At 47.4% G+C, this 21742-nt stretch overlaps 5 protein-coding genes across 6 annotated transcripts; 3 read left to right on the top strand and 2 right to left on the bottom strand.

Moving 5' to 3' along the window:
- Positions 1 to 328: 328 nt before the first annotated feature.
- LOC121592971 (staphylococcal nuclease domain-containing protein 1) lies at positions 329 to 8455 on the top strand. Of its 2 annotated transcripts, none has more exons than XM_041914949.1 (8): positions 329 to 699; positions 1004 to 1153; positions 2572 to 2696; positions 2793 to 3920; positions 4990 to 5998; positions 6498 to 6679; positions 6999 to 7125; positions 7223 to 8455. In XM_041914949.1, the coding sequence occupies exons 2-8, from the start codon at positions 1076 to 1078 to the stop codon at positions 7331 to 7333; spliced, it is 2760 nt and encodes a 919-aa protein (XP_041770883.1). In that variant the 5' UTR covers positions 329 to 699; positions 1004 to 1075; the 3' UTR covers positions 7334 to 8455. The 2 variants fall into 2 exon arrangements, with proteins under 2 accessions (XP_041770883.1, XP_041770884.1); XM_041914950.1 differs by having other exon boundaries at positions 329 to 709.
- Positions 8456 to 10928: 2473 nt separating this feature from the next.
- LOC121592188 (chymotrypsin-like) lies at positions 10929 to 11920 on the top strand. Its single transcript, XM_041913572.1, has one exon. The coding sequence runs from the start codon at positions 10956 to 10958 to the stop codon at positions 11856 to 11858; it is 903 nt and encodes a 300-aa protein (XP_041769506.1). The 5' UTR covers positions 10929 to 10955; the 3' UTR covers positions 11859 to 11920.
- A 3019-nt stretch (positions 11921 to 14939) lies between these two features.
- LOC121592187 (brachyurin-like) lies at positions 14940 to 15921 on the top strand. The gene has a single exon (XM_041913571.1). The coding sequence runs from the start codon at positions 14971 to 14973 to the stop codon at positions 15871 to 15873; it is 903 nt and encodes a 300-aa protein (XP_041769505.1). The 5' UTR covers positions 14940 to 14970; the 3' UTR covers positions 15874 to 15921.
- A 1444-nt stretch (positions 15922 to 17365) lies between these two features.
- Positions 17366 to 18429, bottom strand: LOC121592186 (brachyurin-like). The gene has a single exon (XM_041913570.1). It carries the CDS (start codon positions 18330 to 18332, stop codon positions 17427 to 17429), a length of 906 nt encoding a protein of 301 aa, XP_041769504.1. The 5' UTR covers positions 18333 to 18429; the 3' UTR covers positions 17366 to 17426.
- A 912-nt stretch (positions 18430 to 19341) lies between these two features.
- LOC121592184 (carboxypeptidase N subunit 2-like) lies at positions 19342 to 20776 on the bottom strand. Its single transcript, XM_041913567.1, has 2 exons — positions 20719 to 20776; positions 19342 to 20637 (listed from the first exon to the last, which is right to left on the bottom strand). The coding sequence occupies exons 1-2, from the start codon at positions 20745 to 20747 to the stop codon at positions 19440 to 19442; spliced, it is 1227 nt and encodes a 408-aa protein (XP_041769501.1). The 5' UTR covers positions 20748 to 20776; the 3' UTR covers positions 19342 to 19439.
- Between the last annotated feature and the right edge of the window lie 966 nt (positions 20777 to 21742).

The following is a 21742-nucleotide window of genomic DNA, read 5'->3' as shown; positions in this document are numbered from 1 at the left end:
CACGATCCGATGGAATAAAAAAACTGATTCCGTCGTACAACAAAATCCCATGTCTGAAGTTATCTGTCAAATTCCCTACAAAATTTTGACAGGCCTTCCAATAAAATCTCATCCGATGGAGCACTGCCACATGTCTCAATCCTTTTTTGGAAAACGATTTTTTTGAGCGACAAAATGACAGGATTAAAAGCATAGCAGTTGCAAGCGCGTTTGCAATCGAGCTCAATGTCGAACGGCTTTGAAATTTACTGTCCGCCGTATTTTGTTCGTTGGGTCGCTCACCTGTCAGCGCTCCGTCAGCACTTTGGGCTACGTGTGCCGCTCGCCTCCTGCTGCAATAATTGTTGCTTGGGCCAAGACTGGGGCAGATATATTTTCTCCCGTGCTGTAGCGCCGTTCGGTCATAGAAAGTGTTCAATTTTTCGGCCGTTCCTCTGAATTTGGTGCCGTCCGGTGCAACTGTGGTGACCTGGTTGCCCCTGCACCCCAATTCCCGTGGTTACACACGTTCGCCCCTCTGGTCTATTGTACCCGTTGCAGCCGTCGTAGTGTGTGTGTGTGTGTGTTTGTGAGTGTGCGTGTGTCGCTCTTGCTGTCCCGGTGTGTCACTGTCGTCGTCGTGGTACATGGTGTGGTGTGATCAGTAGTTCCAAACGCCGCTAGCTCCCGTACGGACTCGTTTTGCTCCTGATCGCAAAGGTATAGAAAGGTCAGCCCCGGTGCCTCTAAAATCTTTCCCTCTGGCTCGCTGTCTCCCTCTCTGCATCGTTTCCGGGATTGAGCATTCCTTCCTTTCCCGTCCCGGCCACATAACAATATTGGTATCGCGTGAAAGTGTGGCAGTCTTCCAGCCACCGACAGTGGAATGTGCTAACTTCCCGACAGCGAGAGAGAGAGAGAGAGATAGCGAGAGGGTGGTGGAAGAAGGGGAGCTGTGTGAAATCTTGTTTTTCACGTGAAGTTGACCACCGTTTTTCTCGTATCATCTTTCCTTCCGTCTCAGTGTGTTCCAACAGTCCCGTAGTGAAAACAGAAAAGTTCTGCCGAGCAGCAACGTTGCCCTACGGAACGCAAAATGAGTGCCGCTAATGTCCCCGCCGCCGCCGCCAACCCTGCTCCACCGCCCGTGCTGAAGAAAGGCATCGTGAAGCAGGTAACGTACACAGCATACACACGCACACCGACACGCGCTTTCCACATGACTGCTGCATCCACACACCATATTACTGCCCAACATAAAGTGCATCGCTCCTCCATTGTGGCACCAACAAATGCACAGCCACACACACACATCGCCGACGGGAGCAGCAGAAAGCCAAGCAATCGAAAAGATCATCCGTGGCACGAGTTGGTGGACGGCGATAAATGATTAGAGCTCAAGTTGCACACATCACCCTGCCATCAGCCCATTATCGAAAAACTTACCCTCCACCCCCTTCGGAGGCGGTTGGAGCGGGCTGGGGGGGAGCAAATTTTCTGTCTCGCTAGAGGAAAAAACAAGAAGCTGTTGTGGGGGTAAAGCATCCCTTCTCTTGCCTCTTAAACCGTGATTTTCCATCCAGTGCACATCGGTCTTTGTTGAACAACTTTTAATCCAACGCACCTTTCTCGCTCTCGCTCTCCCCCTCTCTCTCTCTCTATCTTTCTTTCTTTCTTTCTCGCTTTTCCCTCCCTATCGCTACGCCGCCGTTCCACGCTGACACGCTGCGATGTGGCATGCCAAGTTGGCATTATTTTATGTAGCGCTGCTGTGTCCCTTCTGCTCGCCACATAACACACACCTACCTCCTGCCTCTCCCCCCTATGCACCATGACGTCGCCCTTCCCCTTTCCGGTTCCAGCGATTGGTCACCTGTGGGGTTGCCACGGTGGAATTGATCGCCCACCAATGCCTACTTACGGCGGGGTTTCGTTTAGTTTTACACATTTTGTGAACCAAAACTTGGTCGAAAGGTGAAAGGTGTCCCAAAGTGGAAAAGAAGAAGAAGAAATTGGAGAACGGTGAAAGTATTTCCCGTTGCATGTTTTTGTCTTCTTCTCTCTTTCATCTGTTTCACGGTGGTATATATTTATTGCTTCGTGTTCCATATGTTTCGGAAACACGTTGAGTGTGTTTTGTTTGTGAATTCAATTGCAAAGAGGCAAGAACTGCATCCAATCGGATTACACAAGATTGCAATGGAAATAGCCGTCGAAGAAGAAGAAGAAGCATGTGGAGATAATTTTATCGAGATGCAAAAAAAAGAAAAGACGAAATCTAACCCCCATTTCGATGTAGGGCAATTTATGCTTAGGATATCTGTCTGCCCCCGGGTGTGCGCGTATTTATATTGCGGGATTTAAAACTTTCAACGTGGCCGCTCGGCTCACGGCGAGTGCGTTTTGTGTGTGTGTTGGTGCTGTCAGTTGGATTTACACAGGCGCAGGAATGTCAAAACGCTGTCTTTTTCTTGCTGGCTTCGTGCGGAATCGGAAGTGCCGGCAGTGGAAGGCGTCTCGTTCTCCACGAGGTCGTCTACTTGTGCAGCATATTCTTACGAGTGCGGGTCTCTTTCTTCGTTCGCCCCGTAGATTCTTTCCGGTGATTCGCTGATCCTGCGCGATAAACCCGTCAATGGACCGCCACGAGAGAAGCAGCTTAATTTTGCTGGCATCGTCGCACCGAAGCTTGCCCGCCGACCAACCAACGGATCGAGGTAAGTGGTCAAACGCCAGGAGCCTGCTCCTGTCCCTAGATGATTGAGGTTATGTATGCACGATCGAACGTTTTTTTTTTGTTTTTTTTTCCGCAGTGACGGTTCGAGGGATCAACCCTATGCCTGGGAGTCCCGCGAGTACCTGCGCCAGCGTCTGATCGGGCAGGAGGTGTGGTTCTACTCGGAGAAGCCGCCGAACGCGAACCGCGAGTACGGCTACGTGAAGCTCGGCAAGGAACCGAACGCGGAAAACATCGTCGAGTCGATCGTGTCGGAGGGTTTGGTGACGGTGCGCCGCGACAACGTGCGCCAGACGCCCGAGCATGCCCGCCTGATCGAGCTGGAGGATGCGGCCCGGCGCGCCCGGAAGGGCCTCTGGAGCGATGCGCCCGAGGGCGAGCACGTGCGTAACATCGTGTGGAACATCGACAACCCGAAGCAGTTCGTGGACCAGCACGCCGGCCAGCTGATCAAGGCGATCATCGAGCACGTGCGGGACGGTTCGACGGTCCGCGCCTTCCTCATGCCGAACCCGCGCGTCTTCCAGCACGTCACGCTCATGATGTCCGGCATCCGCTGCCCGGGCTTCAAGCTGGACGCGGAGGGCCGGCCGGACAACACGACCGAGGTGCCGTACGCGGACGAGGCCCGCTTCCACGTGGAGTGCCGGCTGCTGCAGCGCGAGGTGAAGGTGCGGCTCGAGTCGAACAGCAACACCAACTTCCTCGGCACGATCCTGTGTCCGGAGGGTAACATTGCCGAGTCGCTGCTGCGCAACGGGTTCGCCAAGTGCGTCGAGTGGAGCATACCGTACGTGAAGGAGGGCATCGACCGGCTGCGCGCGTGCGAGCGGGAAGCGAAGGCCGCCCGGTTGCGGCTGTGGAAGGACTACAAGCCGCCGGCGGCGTTGGCCAACACCAAGGACAAGGAGCTGGTCGGCACGGTGATGGAGGTGTACAACGGCGATGCCGTGCTGGTGAAGGTCGGCACGGTGTCGAAGAAGGTGTTCTTCTCGTCGATCCGTCCGCCGCGCCCGAAGGAGGACGATGGTCCGCGGGCGAAGAACTCGCGCCCCCTGTACGACATTCCCTACATGTTTGAGGCGCGCGAGTTCCTGCGCAAGAAGCTGATCGGCAAGCGAGTGACGTGTACGCTCGACTACGTGGCGCCGGCCCGCGACAACTACCCGGAGAAGTACTGCTACACCGTGCGCCTGGACGACCAGTAAGTAAAGGGAGATAGTCTAGTTTATCGAATACATAAGCTCGAAAAACCACCAGATATAGGTTAAACACTTTTATCCTTTCATATTGTTGGAAAGTGTTTTGATCAACTGGTGGGACATGATCGTTCGCAATCTGGTACAATACAGCTGGTTCATCCTTCGGGACAATAGACTAGCTTTATCAGATTATGTGATACAATTTTAACAAACAATTGATAATAGTATTGCGTGGGATTTTCCACCATATATAGGTTAAACACTTTTATCCTATTATACCCTTGGAAAGTGTTTTGATCAAATGGTGGGACATTATTGTTCGCAATCTGGTACAATACAGCTACGCCATCCTTCGGGAAATATTGGGCAAGCTCTATCAGGTTCTGCGGTACAATTTTAACATATTAATGTAAATAGTGCTACGGGAGGTTTTCCACCATATATAGGTTAAACACTTTTATCCTTCTATACCCTTGGAAAGTGTTTTGATCAAATGGTGGGACATTATCGTTCGCAATCTGGTACATTACAGCTACGCCATCCTTCGGGAAATATTGGGCAAGCTCTATCAGGTTCTGCGGTACAATTTTAACATATTAAGGTAAATAGTGCTACGGGAGGTTTTCCACCATATATAGGTTAAACACTTGCTTCCTTTTATACCCTTGGAAAGTGTTTTGATCAAATGGTGGGACATAATCGTTCGTAATTTGATACAACACAGCTGTTCCATTCTTCGGGACATTGGACTAGCTTTATCAGATTCTGTGGTACAACTTAAACAAATTATGGAAAATAATGCTACTGGGGATTTACCACCATATATAGGTTAAACACTTGCTTCCTTTATACCCTTGGAAAGTGTTTTGATCAATTGGTGGGACATGATCGTTCGCAATGATCGACAGAGAGTGGTTTTATTCTTCGTAAGAGCTCACTCGCGTCGATTTTACGATACATTAAACAGTAATTTAAGTAACACTTCCATTCTAGATCCAATCGTTTAGAGAGAGAAAAAGGGCATCCTAAAATTGAAATTCTTCTTCCCGTTGTTTCCCCTTACCTCCGCAGGAACATCGCTGAGGCAATGCTTGAGCGGGGCCTCGCCACGGTGATCAACTACCGCCAGGACGATGAGCAGCGCTCGCCCGAGTACGACAAACTGCGCGCCGCCCAGGAGCAGGCGATCAAGGGCCAGAAGGGTATGCACGCGAAGAAGCAGACGCCGTCGCATCGCATCAATGACCTGACCACGGACCATTCCCGCATCAAGCATCACTACCTGCCGTCCTGGCAGCGTGCCCTGCGTACCGAGGCGCTGGTCGAGTTCGTGGCGAGCGGTTCCCGCCTCCGGCTCTACTGCCCGAAGGAAAGCTGCCTGGTCACGTTCCTGCTCGCCGGCATCAGCTGCCGCCGCTCGTCCCGCCCGGCGATCGGTGGTGCCCCGGCCCAGGAAGCGGAACCGTACGGCGATGAGGCGCTCCAGTTCACGCGCGAGAAGGTGCTGCAGCGGGACGTGAGCGTGAAGATCGAAACGACCGACAAGCAGGCGACGAGCGTGATCGGCTGGCTGTTCACCGACCACAACGTGAACCTGTCGGTCGCCCTGGTCGAGGAGGGTCTGGCTGAGGTGCACTTTACCGCGGAAAAGTCCGACTACTATCGCGTGCTGCGCGATGCGGAGGCGCGCGCCAAGGCCCAGCGCAAGAACATCTGGAAGGATTACGTCGAGAAGGCGGCGGCCGAGGAGGAGAAGGACGAGATCGAGGACACGCCGGACGTGAACACGCCGGTCGAGCGCAAGGTGAAGTACGAGAGCGTGGTCGTGACGGAGGTGACGCCCGAGCTGCAGTTCTACGCGCAGCACACGGACCAGGGCGCCAAGCTCGAGGAGCTGATGACGAAGCTGCGCCAGGACTTTAAGGCGATGCCGCCGGTAACGGGCTCGTACGCGCCGAAGCGCGGCGACATGTGTGCGGCCAAGTTCTCCGAGGACAACGAGTGGTACCGTGCGAAGGTGGAGAAGGTCGAGAAGGGTGGCAACGTGACGATTCTCTACATCGACTACGGCAACCGTGAGGTAGGTGGTGTGGTAGAGCTAGCAGCAAGAGCACCTTGCAGAAGTACCGCGCAAGCTCCTTAGATCCATTTCTGTAACTGCGAAAGAAATGCTTGAGTCATAAGCTTGCCAGAGCAATTTATTTCGAGCTTTTGGAACCCTGGGATTAGCGATCTTTTGCCGCACGTTCAATCTCCTCCCTAGGTGGTTCCCTGTACCTATGGCACGTAGCATCGTATCGTACCCCCGGGAACGTTGGTAGTGTGAAAGCGGCGGTAATATTCTGTTACCTGTTCGTTACTAGCGCTGCTACGTTTCCATCACGGTAGAGTGCATGGTGCAAAGGTACACGGGAACCGTGTGCTTAGGGTGTGAGAGTGCAACTGCAAATTGTGTCGCCTGGTCACAGCATTCAGTTGCGTTCTGCTCGGACAAAATATAATTTTCTAGACATGTTTTTGAGCAAGATAGAACAACTTGATATTAATCGTGCTTTAACATTCTTCCACACCGTACACAGACTGTCCCATCGACCCGCCTTGCCATGATCCCGCCTACGTTCATCTCGGAGAAGCCGTTCGCGCACCTGTACGTGCCGGCGCTGTTGCTGCTGCCGACCGATGCTGACGATCGTGCCGAGGCCGTGAAGGCGTTCTCGCAGGACGTACTGAACCGAACGCTCAACATGAACGTGGAGTATCGGTAAGGCTGAATTACTATCCTACGCAGTACACACTCTCGACTGTCTGGCAATGGTATGCCAAAGATGTGGGTTTGTGCAGTGCTTGCGCTGCGCCCCTAGCCAGATCTTCTAGACCATTGCCTAAAGTAACGACAGGATCTGGCACTGCCTGTATCCGTACCGACTTTCGAAAGCGCGCGCAGCGATTAACGGTACTGCGTGCAGCCTTAAATAGGTTTTACATTAATTAAACCAAAAAGATGTGTTGTGAATGCTACACAACAAACAGAGCAGCGTCCCGTAGTAAAATTGTATTAATATTTCCTCTTTTTTTGGTAGCATCTCGGGCACCGAGTACGTGACGCTGGTCGACCCCGCAACAAAGGCCGACATCGCCGAGGACCTGATCGCTGACGGTTACTTGATCGCGGACAAGAACAAGAAGGATCGCAGATTGACCAAGCTGGTAAGTGTTTGGTGGGAACACTCTGAGCCCAGCTGGTGTGTGCCGTTTTTCCCCCTAACCGTTTATATCGTTCTTGCTCTTCTCCTCGCGCGCACAGATTGCGGACTACAAGGATGCCGAGCAGAAGGCCCGCAAGCAGCACAAGGGCATCTGGCAGTACGGTGACAGCACCGAGGACCAGGCCGGAGAGTTTGGCCTCAGCCGTTAATGGGGTCAAGCCCCACTCTCCCAGTATGCTGTTCGGCCAAAGCGCAACCGCAGCGGTTCCGCGTGCTCCGTTCGCTCTATCTTGTCACCTGGCCAGCCCATTCCAACGATGGTCGTTAATTCTTTCCCTTCATTGCCGATCTGTGTAATGGAATGGTGCGCATCGTAATATGATGTGTGCATCGTTCATTCCGGGTTGTGTGAAAAAGGAAGATGAAACTGGCCATCTAAAAAATGGCTGCTAGGCTCAAGATGTCTTTCTAAGTCGGTCTGCTTGGTGCTGCGTTTGGTTGTGAAGTGTGTTGCTGTGAATGCTGCGCCATTCTCAAACGGTTGAACCGTTCCGATGTAAGCGCTTCTTCACGGCGACACGCAAAACTCGGAACGCGCACGCACGCAGCAACCGACAAGAGCTGGAACCGAGAACCGGGCTGAACGCATACAATGAATCATTACACACCTGCCTATCGATATATAACAGTAAAAACTATATAAAAAAGAAAAACAGCTACACTATATAATGTGAGATAAAAACGAAGAAAAAAAAAAGTTGTAAAAGAAAGAGGCGGTATGAGGGGACGCGCTCAACAACGATGGATTTGCTCTGGCGTTTCACAAAGCGGAGGTAGTAAGTGTTTCGTCGCACTGCCCTTTTCGGCCCTCTCGAATGCGTGTGTCACCTTCCAGCGCATTATCAAACACGAGCTTTTCCTCGTGTTTCCAGAGAAGAGAGGCTGGTCGTGAACGAAATCGGCGCGCCTAATACTCTTTGCGGCTGTTGGAATGCGGTTCGATTCCGTTCACAACAACAAAACATCAGCACACCCACACTACTCAGACGGTGCTGCGAGCAAAAACACAGAAGGGCATCTACTGAAACATGAGACTAGACTGGAGCATATAAAACAAACACTCACACACACTCACACATTCGCGGGCGCGCCAGAGCAATGCATATTTTGGTGGGCGGCTGGCCTTTTGTTATCACGCGTTCACATTTAGCCATTAGGTTTGTCTTTTCCCATTAGTATCCACACAAAGCTATGTGTTTATTTTTACGAATTACGCGTAACGCATTGTATCTTCCATTTGCCTCCGATTGTCATAAAGAATCTTTTGATTTGTTTTGTGTTTTTTTTTCTTTCTCTATTTGCTGCGTTATATCGCATTATCTTTTTTTTTCTTTTGTCTTGGTTAAATTCATGGTGGAAATAAAACAAAAAATATACTGACATTATAAAACTGTAAAAGCTGTGCCGCGGGAATGTTAGCAATCTGTTGTGTATTGTATGATATCCGAAATTTGAAAGAGGGCGCAATGGTAGTGTCTTAGTGTCTTACAAGATTTAGTATTAACAAGTCAAACGAACACTAAACTGCGGTAACTAAGAACCGGCTAACATTAATTAGTAAAATTATGTCGATTTTCTACGATAATTATGTAAATTACGAATATTGCACAGTTTCGTTACCCACCAAAAGATGGCGCTGTACAGTGAATTTGAATGCTACAGTGCTATAGATAATTTTGGTAACCTTTTCTTGCGGAACCGGTATCAATTTAACATAAGTTACGAAAAGCATAAGTATTTATTAGATTTAATGTTGGTCACTTACCTGCTGTCGATTATCATCTTTGAAACTCGATCAGACTAGACTTCTTCAAGCATTGAGCGAAGCAAGGACATGGCAGCCATTACTCAGAAAAAATGACTGATCCAATGCTCGGAATTTGCTGCATAATTGTAAAAATCAGAGAAAAAACATAACAACATCGACAGACAGCCTAAAACTTGCTGCATCTTCCATCGTACTTAAGGACTTACATGAAGTTAATGCGATTTCGAAGCAGTTTTCGGCCATTTTTCATGCTGAAAATTTTTCAACCTCACTTTCTACCGACTTGAACGAGTTGATGGATACTTCACTGAACGTTGAAACACTAATGACCAGAATAAAGCCTGTAGTCGTAGCTCAAGGGATTTACAGCCTACTATGCTGCTTTAGCAAAGTAATGCTCCATGACAGACCGGCTACGCGAGAACGCTCCATGACAGACCGGCTACGCGAGAACGGATCTGTCTTGTTGTAGAAGACACGTTTGTGCAAAGTGGTGCCGTTGGTGAAGCAGTTAATTTAAATTTAGTGAATTACTTCATAATTGTTTTGCACTTGTATGGAAGAAAAAGAATTTAGTTAGAGAAAAATTGAGTTTAAATTCCTTCACAAACTGCTCCGTCGAACCTGCGAATCAGTTAAAGGATAGAAACAGACAATCAACCATACCGATGAACGTTAGTAATGAACGTCGTTAGTTCTCTAGAACATTCGCCGCGTTGCTCATTTTCACTCATTTCATAGCCCTCTAGATCAAAAATAAGTAAACCGTCTAGGTTTTGTACTGTCCAACCTGGTGGTACAATCCTGTCCATCCATGACCGACGAATGTTTTTCGACGAACGAGTTCACCGGTACGGCTGAATGTATTGGTTTCAAGACCGGAACAGGTTCACGATTCGAACAGGTTCAGGTACCATTTCACGATTGGAATAAAATCCGGAACTATATCTAGACAAGTATGTTTTGGTTGTTATGACAAGTTTCATGGTTCATGATTAAGAGATATCTGAAAGGAGTAGTATGAGTTAAGTATCAGTTCCAGATTCAGAATGGAATCAGTATCAGTATCCTAGACAGTTATGGGTTCAGTATCAGTTCCGCGAACTATATGGCTTTATCATCAGTTCAAGGATCGGTAGAAATTTGTAGTTGATTCCAGGAACGTTATGAGTTCAGTATCAGTTCCAGGACCGATATTGATTCGTGATCAGTTCCAGCAACATTATAGATTCTTCATCAATTTAAGGACAGGTTTTGGTCGGTAATCGATTCCAGGACCGGTGGAAGTTCAGCACCAGTTCCTGATCAGGCATGAGTTTAGTATAATTATCAGGGCCGGTATGGATTTGCTATCGGTTAAAATACTGTAATGGGTTCAGTGTCAGTTTCAGGACCGGTATGAGTTCAGTTTCGGTTGTTGATCAATGATTGGATCGTTACAAGTTCCTAATTTGGATTGGGTTTGGGCGTGGCAAAATAATAAAAAAATAGGTCAGATAAGCGAGTTGGCTCAGGAAATATTTAAATCACCAAAAGGCTTATCCATCACGTTAAGATTAAGGCAGTCTGCCAATAATAAAACACAAATCCAACATCGACCAAGTGCGATAAAGTGCTATTGTTGTGTCCTAACCGATTTGTATTATCGATAGAATTAAGCGTGGGAGTTGCGCCAATTCTTATCACATGACGTCGTTCATTTACGCTAAGGAGTAATACTGAAAGCCATCAGATTCCAGAATTATCTTTTCTTCTATTTGGGGTTTGTACATTGTAAATTACGCGACATTGGGAGTTTTGCGCTTTGCTTCCAATCAGCTAATCACATTACATTACAGTAAGTCGGATATCGCTTTTGTTCTGTGCACCTATTGATTAGCTGAGGATTTTTGGGAAGTTCCCATTTAACTCGGCAGATATGTGAACCGTTGTACGTTGCACCTGATTTTGGGGTATAAAAGCACACCGCAAATACCCTTCAGGTACAGTCATTGCTATTCAGGATGAAAACCTTCGTGCTTCTTGTTGGTCTGTTGGCCGTTGCCAGCGCCGAATGGATCGAGATCGATTGGTCTCAGGTCCGTCCGATCGAGGAGTTCGATCACTACTGGGAGCGTCTGCCAGCGGAGATGCAGATCTACCGCAAGATGCTGCCGTCGCACCGCATCGTCAACGGCCAGGAAGCTACGCCCGGCCAGTTCCCGTACCAGATCGCTCTGCTGAGTGAGTTCGCGACCGGAACGGGTCTGTGCGGAGGTTCCGTGCTGACGAACAACTTCATCCTGACCGCTGCTCACTGTGTTGTGTCCGGTGCGACGACTCTGGCCCGTGGTGGAACTGCCATCATGGGAGCCCACAACCGCAACGTCAACGAACCTTCCCAGCAGCGCATCCGCTTCTCGACCGGTGGAATCATCCGTCATCCGCAGTACAGCACCACCAACATCCGTAACGACATTGCCGTCGTGCGTCTGGATGCTTCGATCGTGTTCAACACTCGCGTTCAGCCTGCCCGTCTGCCGGCCCGCTCGGACACCCGCCAGTTCGGTGGCTTCACCGGTACCGTGTCCGGATTCGGACGCACCTCGGATGGCAGCTCGGCTACGTCGGCTGTGGTGAGGTTCACGCGCAATCCGGTCATGACCAATGCTGACTGTATTGCTCGCTGGAACACGGCCCTGATCCAGCCCCAGAACGTGTGCCTGAGCGGTGAGGGTGGTCGCTCGTCGTGCAACGGTGACTCCGGTGGTCCGCTCACTGTCCAGGACGGTGGAAGCCTCCAGATCGGTATTGTGTCGTTCGGATCTGCTGCCGGCTGCTCAATCGGAATGCCGTCCGTATACGCTCGCGTGTCGTTCTTCCTGCCCTGGATTGAGGCCAACTCTAACTTCGTGGCTCGTCCTTAAGTTCCTGCATGCTTTTTTGGTACTCAATTTACAATAAAAAGGTCTGATTTCAATGTAAAATATATCGCAGTTGATGAAAGTTTTGTAGAGTTGGATATTGTCGAGTGGAGCCAGTTTCAGAATGAAGTCGATTGAAGACAAAGAATTTTGTTTACTGTAATATGCATAACTATCACGTGTTTCAAAAGCTTAGTATATCCGAGAACATTTGAGTGTTAATTCGGAAATTGGATCCATTGGATGACTTAACTGGTAGAATGAGCATTAGAACATGAAATCCACCAATTGACAATCAATGCAACGAAGACGAAATAGCTATTTGCCGCTGGTTCACCCGGTCATAGGGCCCAACTAAGATGCAGTTTATTAATTGACGGGGACTACGTCGAGGTGGTTGTGGAGTTCTGTTATCTAAACACGGCCTTACGACGATATTAGCAGCGAAATCCGAGGATGCATTGTATAGGGGAATCGCACATACTACGGGCTTCAATCCTAAAGACCTCAAGATTGATCGAAATGTAAGATATCTTACAGCTTAAACACGAGCTGCATAGAAGCTCAGTGATTTCATATGCCGGATGATGTGAAGCAAGACTTGTCGGAGACAGGCAATGTCTAATTCAATGAGAAGTTCCAGCTAAGGACCAAGCAGCTTGGTCACTTATTGTTGAGCGGGCCATGCTGCACTAACGTACAACAATCAAATTCAATTCAAGAGCAGACCATAGCGAGAGAGATAGAGAGAGAGGGAGACATTGAGAGAACGTCATAAATCGAATACTAACGCAGTTGATGGTAGTCCAGAGCATTCGTTCGGCTGTAGCACCAAGATTAACGTTCACTACCAAATCAAAGGTTATTGTGGTACAAAGATAAGAAAACTTATTCGGGACAGTGAAGCACACCGTATCTTATCAGAGATATGGGAAAATACAAGTATAAAACGATTGTCATTGTAGGAAGTCCACCTAAGTTGAATCAGTCGGAGGAAAACTATCGTAGCCTATAATAAAATTGAATTTATATTTATATACGAGAAAAAAACTGTATCAAGACGAAATAATTCTCACACATATCAACATCCACTATAAGATATCCAATCATTCACTTTGCAGAGAGATTACAATACTACTAACAAGTTAGTTAACCCATTTTGTAGATTGCGTCCCCTGACCTACAAGAACAACAGCTCCAATAGTTCCAATAATTTTACGTGATTCTAAAACATACAATCTGTTGATGGTTGACTTTAACATTAATTCAAAAGTAGGGGAAAGTGGGGCAAAATGGGCACCCTCTATTTAAGCATTATTTGACTACAAAGATACTTTCCAATGCTCAAAATGTATTCATTAGTGTGTTCTATGTACACCATGTAAGTTTCATAACCCTTACATAATAAATAACCAAGAAAAATTCAAAATAAGGTTTAGCAGCATATTGATGTAATTTTTGCCACTTCGAAAATAAGCTTAAACCAGTGTCACAGGGATGCGTTGAAGTTTTACATGATATATTTTAGAAGATATGATATTTCTGAACAGTTTGTCTGAAGAAAGCAAGGCGATTGAATGCGTATTTTTGCTAACATAACAAAAAATACAAAAATGCTTCACGTGGGGCAAAATGGGCAGTTACGCTTGGGGCAAAATGGGCAGATGCTTTTGACATACGGCGCTTGGTGAGGCTATGGTGTTGTATTTGTCGCCTCAATAATGATAACAGACACAGCTTTAAAAGATTCGATTTTGTAGATTTAAACGTGTAAAAACTGTTTTAATTTTGATAACATATTTTTGTAAGAATTTTAAGGGCTTTCCTGAGCAGCAAAACAAAAGATAGAACGAAAATACATTTGATGAAACGTGCGCAAAAGCATAGACCATTACCTAAGTGCAGTTGTTGTGGCCCATATTGCCCCAGTGTTTTGACGTTTCACAGTTTGTTTACATATGCCCATTTTGCCTCAGGGTTATGCCCATTTTACCCCGCGTGTCAAAATAGCTGCTCGTAAAACATCAACTTTTATTTTGCACTGTTTTCATGATTTTAAGTTGTTTTCATTCTAATTGGCAAATGTAATCCATAGATAAAGGGTGGAGGCATACAATAATGAAAGAAAAAAATTGTTTTGTGGCATATTCAAAGGAATATTTAGTAAACTGCTTAACATGCCCATTTTGCCCCGCTTTCCCCTATATTCACTTGGGCTGGTCTGGCGGTACAGTCGTCAACTCGTATGATGTAACAACATGCCCGTCATGGGTTCATGTCCCGAATAGACCGTGCCCCCATACGTAGGACTGACTATCCTGGAATGGTAACAATAAGTCACTGAAAGCCAAGCTCAGTTAACTAGTGGGTACAGGCAGGCCTTGACCGACAGCAATTGTTGTGCCAAAGAAGAAGAAGAAGACATTTACCTACTTTGTTAGAAATTTCAATAGGTTCGTCATCATCATCACGAAAGTTTGGTTTTGCGCCTAAATGTAGGCAACAGTGTCATACATTTGAGGTGGAAAAGGAACAACCTGTGTTTAGATTGGGCCCCTTTGTCACTCTTCTGAGTTGCGTAGGGAATGCATCAACTACAGTGCCCGTGAGTGTGCTGTTCGGAACTCCGACACAGTCCGATGTAATGCAAAGCCGAATGTATCCTTGAGCCTTTGAGCCATTTGCAGTATATTTCTAAACGGTATATACTTTGCCGGCATATGAGCGCTTATCATACGAACTACACCAAACCATACGTCTGACGAAACACGTTAACCATTGACGAAAGGCTATAATTTACCGGCGTTGACAGGTAATCCCAGGCAATAGAGTGGATTTCATCGGTGGGATTGGCGGTTCACCCAATCTACACAAGGTGAAAAACAAAAGTCCCTCCAAAACAGAGGTTATTGTGCCACCTAAGATAAGAAAATTACGGCCTTATCCTTGCCTCGTGGGTAGCGTATCTTATCGGCGTGAGAAGAACCGGTAACTTGCTTACCGATTTGAGGAAGTGCGAAAAGAGCATTTTGGACGGATAAACCCTAATTGAACCGATTTTGGGGTATAAAAGCAGTTGGCTCGTGCCTTCTGATTACATTCCCTTTGAGTCAAGATGAAAACCTTCGTGCTTCTTGTTGGTCTGTTGGCCGTTGCCAGCGCCGAATGGATCGAGATCGATTGGTCTCAGGTCCGTCCGATCGAGGAGTTCGATCACTACTGGGAGCGTCTGCCAGCGGAGATGCAGATCTACCGCAAGATGCTTCCGTCGCACCGCATCGTCAACGGCCAGGAGGCTACGCCCGGCCAGTTCCCGTACCAGATCGCTCTGCTGAGTGAGTTCCTTACTGGCACGGGTCTGTGCGGAGGTTCCGTCTTGACCAACAACTACATCCTGACTGCTGCTCACTGTGTTGTGTCCGGTGCGACGACACTGGCCCGTGGTGGAACTGCCATCATGGGAGCCCACAACCGCAACGTCAACGAACCTTCCCAGCAGCGCATCCGCTTCTCGACCGGTGGAATCATCCGTCATCCGCAGTACACAACTACCAACATCCGCAACGACATTGCCGTCGTGCGTCTAGATGCTCCGATCGTGTTCAACACTCGCGTTCAGCCTGCCCGTCTGCCGGCCCGCTCGGACACCCGCCAGTTCGGTGGCTTCACCGGTACCGTGTCCGGATTCGGACGCACCTCGGATGGCAGCTCGGCTACGTCGGCTGTGGTGAGGTTCACCAGCAACCCGGTCATGACCAACGCTGACTGTATTGCTCGCTGGAACACGGCCCTGATCCAGCCACAGAACGTGTGCCTGAGCGGTGAGGGTGGTCGCTCGGCCTGCAACGGTGACTCGGGTGGCCCGCTGGCCGTCCAGGACGGTGGCAGTCTCCAGATCGGTATTGTGTCGTTCGGATCTGCTGCCGGCTGCTCGATCGGAATGCCGTCCGTGTACGCTCGCGTGTCGTTCTTCCTCCCCTGGATTGAGGCCAACTCTAACTTCGTCGCCCGCCCTTAAGTCGATGCGTTGATGTTGAACGATAAATAAACTTAGTTCCAAACTTAAGTACATTCTGTGAATCATTTACTAAGGAGTAAATTCAAACTATGGACAAGATATTTCTCTTGACAGACAGCAAACAACTGGTTCACAGTGAATTGTCGTTAAAAATGTCTCACAAAGATAACGGTTGAGTTGGCAGTTGGTCCCTTTCGTTGCAGAACTCGCAGACGCATTAAGTCGATAGTCTATCCACTAAAACGGTGGGCATTTGGCTGGACATAACTTAGATTTCACTTCATTTGTTCGAAAGAAATTTTTGGTCTAACTTTTAATTACCCTACTAAATTGCAACATAAATGTATTAAAATATCAGTTGAAACATCTTTTAATTATTTTGTTGTAGAAACTGTTCAAATGTGCTATATTATAAAAAATAAATAATGTATCATAAAATTGCCAGGAGCTTCTTGTTCTTATAAAGTTACGAATAGAATCAAACTATATTTAACAAATGGCGACATCGTTAATGTTCTCCATTATGCTATTTTAAATTTCTTTTCTTTATGCCAAACCTCTTATTATGACCGGGTTTTTGATTGTTTTCCATAATGTTTGGGTTCGTCTTACTTGCTTACTTACTTATCCGGCGCTACAACCGCTTAGCGGTCTTGGCGTGCCTCAGGAGTTTCCGAAACCGCTCGCTGTCTTGTGCCTTCGTCTGCCAGACTGTTATCCCGGTCTTAAAGGCGAACGCCTCCACCCCATCTTGCCACCTGAGCTTGGGCCTACCACGCCTTCTCTGTCCTTGTGGACGGTCTAAAAAGACTTTACGGGCTGGGTCGTCCATTTCCATACGTACAACATGGCCAGCCCACCGGAGCCTGGCGAGCTTAATACGCTGTACGACAGTGAGCTCCTCCATTGTCCTTCCACACATACGGGACCAAGTATCCTTCTGAGCATCTTCCTCTCGAACGCGGCTCGAAGGGTTTCGTCAGATTTGGACAGTGTCCATGTCTCAGAGGCGTATATGAGTATCGGTACTATATAGGTACTATATAGTCGCAGTTTTGTCCGTCGCAACAGGTTCTTTGAGGTGAACTGATTTTTCAGGCTGTAGAATGACCTGTTGGCAGCCAGCATCTTTGCGCGCATCTCAGCTTCCATGCTGTTGTCGTTGCTGACCTTTGACCCAAGATAGGTGAATTGTGGGACGAATTCAAAAGTGCGTTTTCCTATCTGTACGTCACACCTACGTAGGTTCTGATTATTTATTGGTAGGTCCGCTGATGTTGCCACCATCAGTTTGGTCTTTGCCTCGTTTATCTGCAATCCTGGGTTCGTCTAATGACGATTTATTTATCGCTTCCCAAATGTTTTTGAATCGTTCCCAGGATTTATTGTGATCGTCCCATTGCAAACCCACACAAACCATTCTTGAATGCGCGGTAAATCATTCAAGAGGTTGTCAATCGTTTATATAACTATAAACATACACTTGTTTGTTAATAAATTTTTTTATTAAAATCCTAATCTTATATCACCAATATCGCAGATCACATACGGACTTAGGCAGCCGCAACAAAGTCAGAGTTGGCAACGATCCAGTCCAGGAAGAACGACACACGAGCGTACACCGACGGCATACCGATCGAGCAACCTCCAGCCGATCCGAACGACACAACACCGATCTGGAGACTGCCACCGTCCTGCACAGCCAGCGGGCCACCGGAGTCACCGTTGCAGGCCGAGCGTCCTCCCTCACCGCTCAGGCACACTTGCTGGGGCTCGATCAGGGCACTGTTCCATTGGGCAATGCAGTCAGCGTTGGTCATCACTGGGTTGGTCGTGAACATCACAACATCCGAGGTAGTCGTGCTAGCGTCCGACGTGCGACCGAATCCGGACACGGTTCCCAGGAAGCCACCGAACTGGCGGGTGTCTGAGCGGGCCGGCAAGCGGACGGGCTGCACACGATCGTTAAACACGATCGGAGCATCCAACCGTACCACCGCGATGTCGTTACGCAGATTGCTGGAGGCATAGAACGGATGTGGGATCACACCGGGACCGGAGAAGCGGATGCGCTGCTGCGACGCTTCCGCAGTGTTGCGGTTGTGTGCGCCAATGATGGCGGTACCACCGGACGCAAGGATGCCGGCCGTTCCAACGACACAGTGAGCTGCGGTCAGGATGAAGTTATTGGTCAGGACGGAGCCTCCGCACAGACCGCTCGTAATAACGAACTCGCTCACCAGTGCGATTTGGTACGGAAACTGGCCAGGCGTCGCTTCCTGCCCATTGGTGACGCGGTGCGATGGACGGACGTGCCGATAGATCTGCAGCTCCTGCGGCAGACGCTCCCAGTAGTGATCGAACTCCTCGATCGGGCGCACCCTGGACCAGTCGATCTCGATCCATTCGGCGCTGGCAACGGCAGCCAGGCAGGCAACGAGCAGTACGAACGTCTTCATCTTGCAACTGAATGAAGCTGCAGCTTGGGTTGAACTTCTTATATAGAACAAACAAATCCAATAGATCTATGATAAAGCTTAATCAGTGGCGGAGTTTCCAGTGGGCGAAACCGACGTTAGATCTGGAGCAGGTGTACGATGCATCAAGTCATGCGTGACGGTTTATCAATTGTTTCGTCATCAGAAAGTTGCATTTCATTCATACCTAAAGTGCCTTGAAAAATACACCTTCAACGGACGAAAGCGTGCGAACGATTAAATTGCCGTCAGTGACGTCATAAATCCTTTAGTAGCATTATCAGTTGGTGCGCATATCATGAAAGAAATGGTCATTTTTGCTTAACCATTGTTTACCAGCCCACATTATGTGTATATGTATCGTACGTACATTATTTATCAAACTCTTCGCTACTTGCATCATCGTATTTTACCAGACAGAGGGCGTATAGATAAGAAAGCAGCAAAACAAAAAAGCAGGCGATTGAAACACAAAAGGTAAACACACATCCTTCGGAAAGCCAAACAGGCTAAGAACGAAGCCGGCATATCTCCAAAATAACCCAAGGAATGCAAAAATAATAGCACGGGAATTCCCTTTGATTGCGTTTCCGGTAGCGGGCCGTCAGGTAATGAATTGGTTAGCCACAATAGCGCTGGAGGGATGGTAGCATTACGCTCAAGCAATTAACTGATTAGCAGCTTTTAAGCGACCCCGGTTGCAATCCGATACGGGTTTACTGACGCAACGGCCGCTTGGAAGCATTTTATGGCAGGCGTACCGCACCATGATGCAGCACAAGATTTGGGAACATCGATAATCGGTCGTGCTGAGCTGATAGGGTAGTTGTTTGAGTCTGCTACCAGTGTAGACAAACAGTCCTTTATGCATGGTCTGGGAGAACGGTGCTTTGAGACGATCGAAGATAATTGATACTAAGGGAGATGAAGATACCAAATATCAGAAGATTCTGCAATTGAAACACAACATCTGAGACTCCATCATTTAATGCTCTGTCAACTTCTATGCTATGGATACGACTGCATCACAATACACCAGTAGGATAACTTGTAGCTTCTGAGCTGGATACTAATATTACTACTACTACTTCATCCTGTCTGAACCTTACATTGCACCTGCTCTCGTTTCGTGTCGCTATCCCACGAACAGTCGATTGGGTTATGCTCCATAGCCAATCGTGTAACGTTTGCAGACGTGCCGTGTACATCAAAGCTCGCAATAAAATTACCGGAAGCATCGATCTTGAGCGATCGTACCGGTATGAAGGACAGATCCAGCGATGTTAGATTGTTATGGTACAAATTTATAAACTCTAGACGACGCGGAAATCGTGCACTGTTCAACGTGACTGAGAGTAACTGGTTGTTCGATAAGCTTAAGCTTACTAGATGTTCCATCCCGGCTACACTTTCGATTGTAAAGTTAGATAGTACATTGGAGCTCAGAACCAACCTCGTAACATTCTTCAAATTGTTCATACACTTTGGAACCTCCGCCAAAACGTTATCGTTGAACGAAAGCCAAACCAGTGCAGGCACGCTCCACTGGCAGAGGTCTAACGACGCTAGCCTATTGATGTCCATCCGAAGCTCCGCTATTGCGCTGTGAACAAACCGGCCAGCAAGCGAGGTGATTCTGTTGCTCTGCAGAAAAACAGAGTTTAGCTGAACGAACACATTGAACAGCTCCATGTTGACTGATTTCAGCCGGTTTCCTGTCAACACTAGCGCCGACAGTGAATCGTACAGGGCACACTGTGTGGTCGACGTGTTCGCAATGTAGCGTAACTTGTTTTGTGTAAGAATTACTGTACTTAGGAGCGCATTTTCACACAAACTTGCCATATCAAGCTGTTGTATGTTGCACGATCTTATTTGAAGGTGGAGTAACATTGGCGCATGTCGTATAGCGTCTGGAAGGGTAGATAGATGACAGTATGCGATCATTAAATGCTTTAGCGTACTATTTGCTTCAATCTCGATGCTACGCAAACTTGTCTGCTCTATCGAAAGAACCTTGAGCGTTTGCGGGACACTGATCCATCTTAAAGGGGTAGCATGCTGTATTTCCAAAGATTTCACAAAACTAGGCAGATCCTTTAGTAGCGGGAGATCCATGCGTTCGATGCAGCTGCGATACATGTAGACCCTGCCGATAGTTTCGGGAATATAGCTAAGGGCGAATTTATCCTCTGTCGAGCAGAAGTCATAGACCGCACAGGAAGCGCTACGACACTGGAGACGAAGTGTAGCGATACGGTTTGCAGCGTTGAAAACAACCACCAACCTAACCCAAACCACATGCATGTCAATACGTTTAAGGGTTGTTTTTTTTTCAACAATAACTTGAAGGCTTCAACATACGCACCATATAACCCACCGGCATTTGATACACATTTAACGAGCTGAATTTACAATAAAACTACCACGAACACTCACTTCCAGCATTGCTTGGTATTCTTTTTATAGAGAACCGCAACCTTTTTTTTAAATTAAAAACAAGCTAACAATAAACGGCAATCAAATGGAAATGTTTGATGTATTATACTCGTTTAAAACGAATGCGTAGATAAGAATAACAATGTGATGGTATGATGATTACCTTTAATCAATGGTTGACAAGTTTCACTGGTATAGTTACGTAGCCAATAAAACAGAGGCAAATACATACTGCTTCAGATTCATTTGTTAAACAAGGTTTATCCAGCTCTCATTGCAATAATTTGCGATCTGCGCGCTATCATTCCTTTGAAGTTTTTCTCGAGCCATCATTTAAATTCTAATCAAATTATAAATATCCATGTCTGAATAATTTGACGCGATTTATTGAATAGCTTCGCACGGATAACGTTAAAAGTAAAATCAATGCCAACAATCTACTAAAGCCAGCAGCGTGTGGCCGAAATATTGCTACCTGTTGGAATTTATTTGTACAATTAAAAATTCAGCCAATTTCATACATAACAAATATTTCGAAAAATCATAGACAAATATCAGTAAGTAGGTTGGTAAAGTTGTTTGGATATTTCTCGTATTTAATTGTGTCGTTCAAAAGTATTGGAGCCGAATGCAGCCACCAGATGTATAGGATAGATTGGGTTCGTCATTGAGTGATGCCGATCATCGGCTTTCAAAGGACGACACGTCCGTCGAATCAGTAAGCAGGCTACATTCTAGCAGAACAGATCTAGATGCGAGAATGCATAGTGCGCCAAGCGGATACGAATACTCAAAATTCACCGCGACCATCAAACGTATTGAGCTGCTCAGTATTCACTTTTTGATGGGAGTTTCATCTGAGAAATAATAGCACAAGGGAACACCGCAACTTTTCGTTAAGGTGTTTACGTAAAGCAGCTGTGTCAAACTCATTTCATCAGAGGGCCGCAAGT

The sequence above is a fragment of the Anopheles merus genome, chromosome 2L, assembly GCF_017562075.2.
Source record: "Anopheles merus strain MAF chromosome 2L, AmerM5.1, whole genome shotgun sequence".
Classification (NCBI taxonomy): Eukaryota; Metazoa; Arthropoda; class Insecta; order Diptera; family Culicidae; genus Anopheles; species Anopheles merus.
Note: the sequence above shows the minus strand (reverse complement) of the source record. Positions and strands in the feature narration are given on the sequence as shown.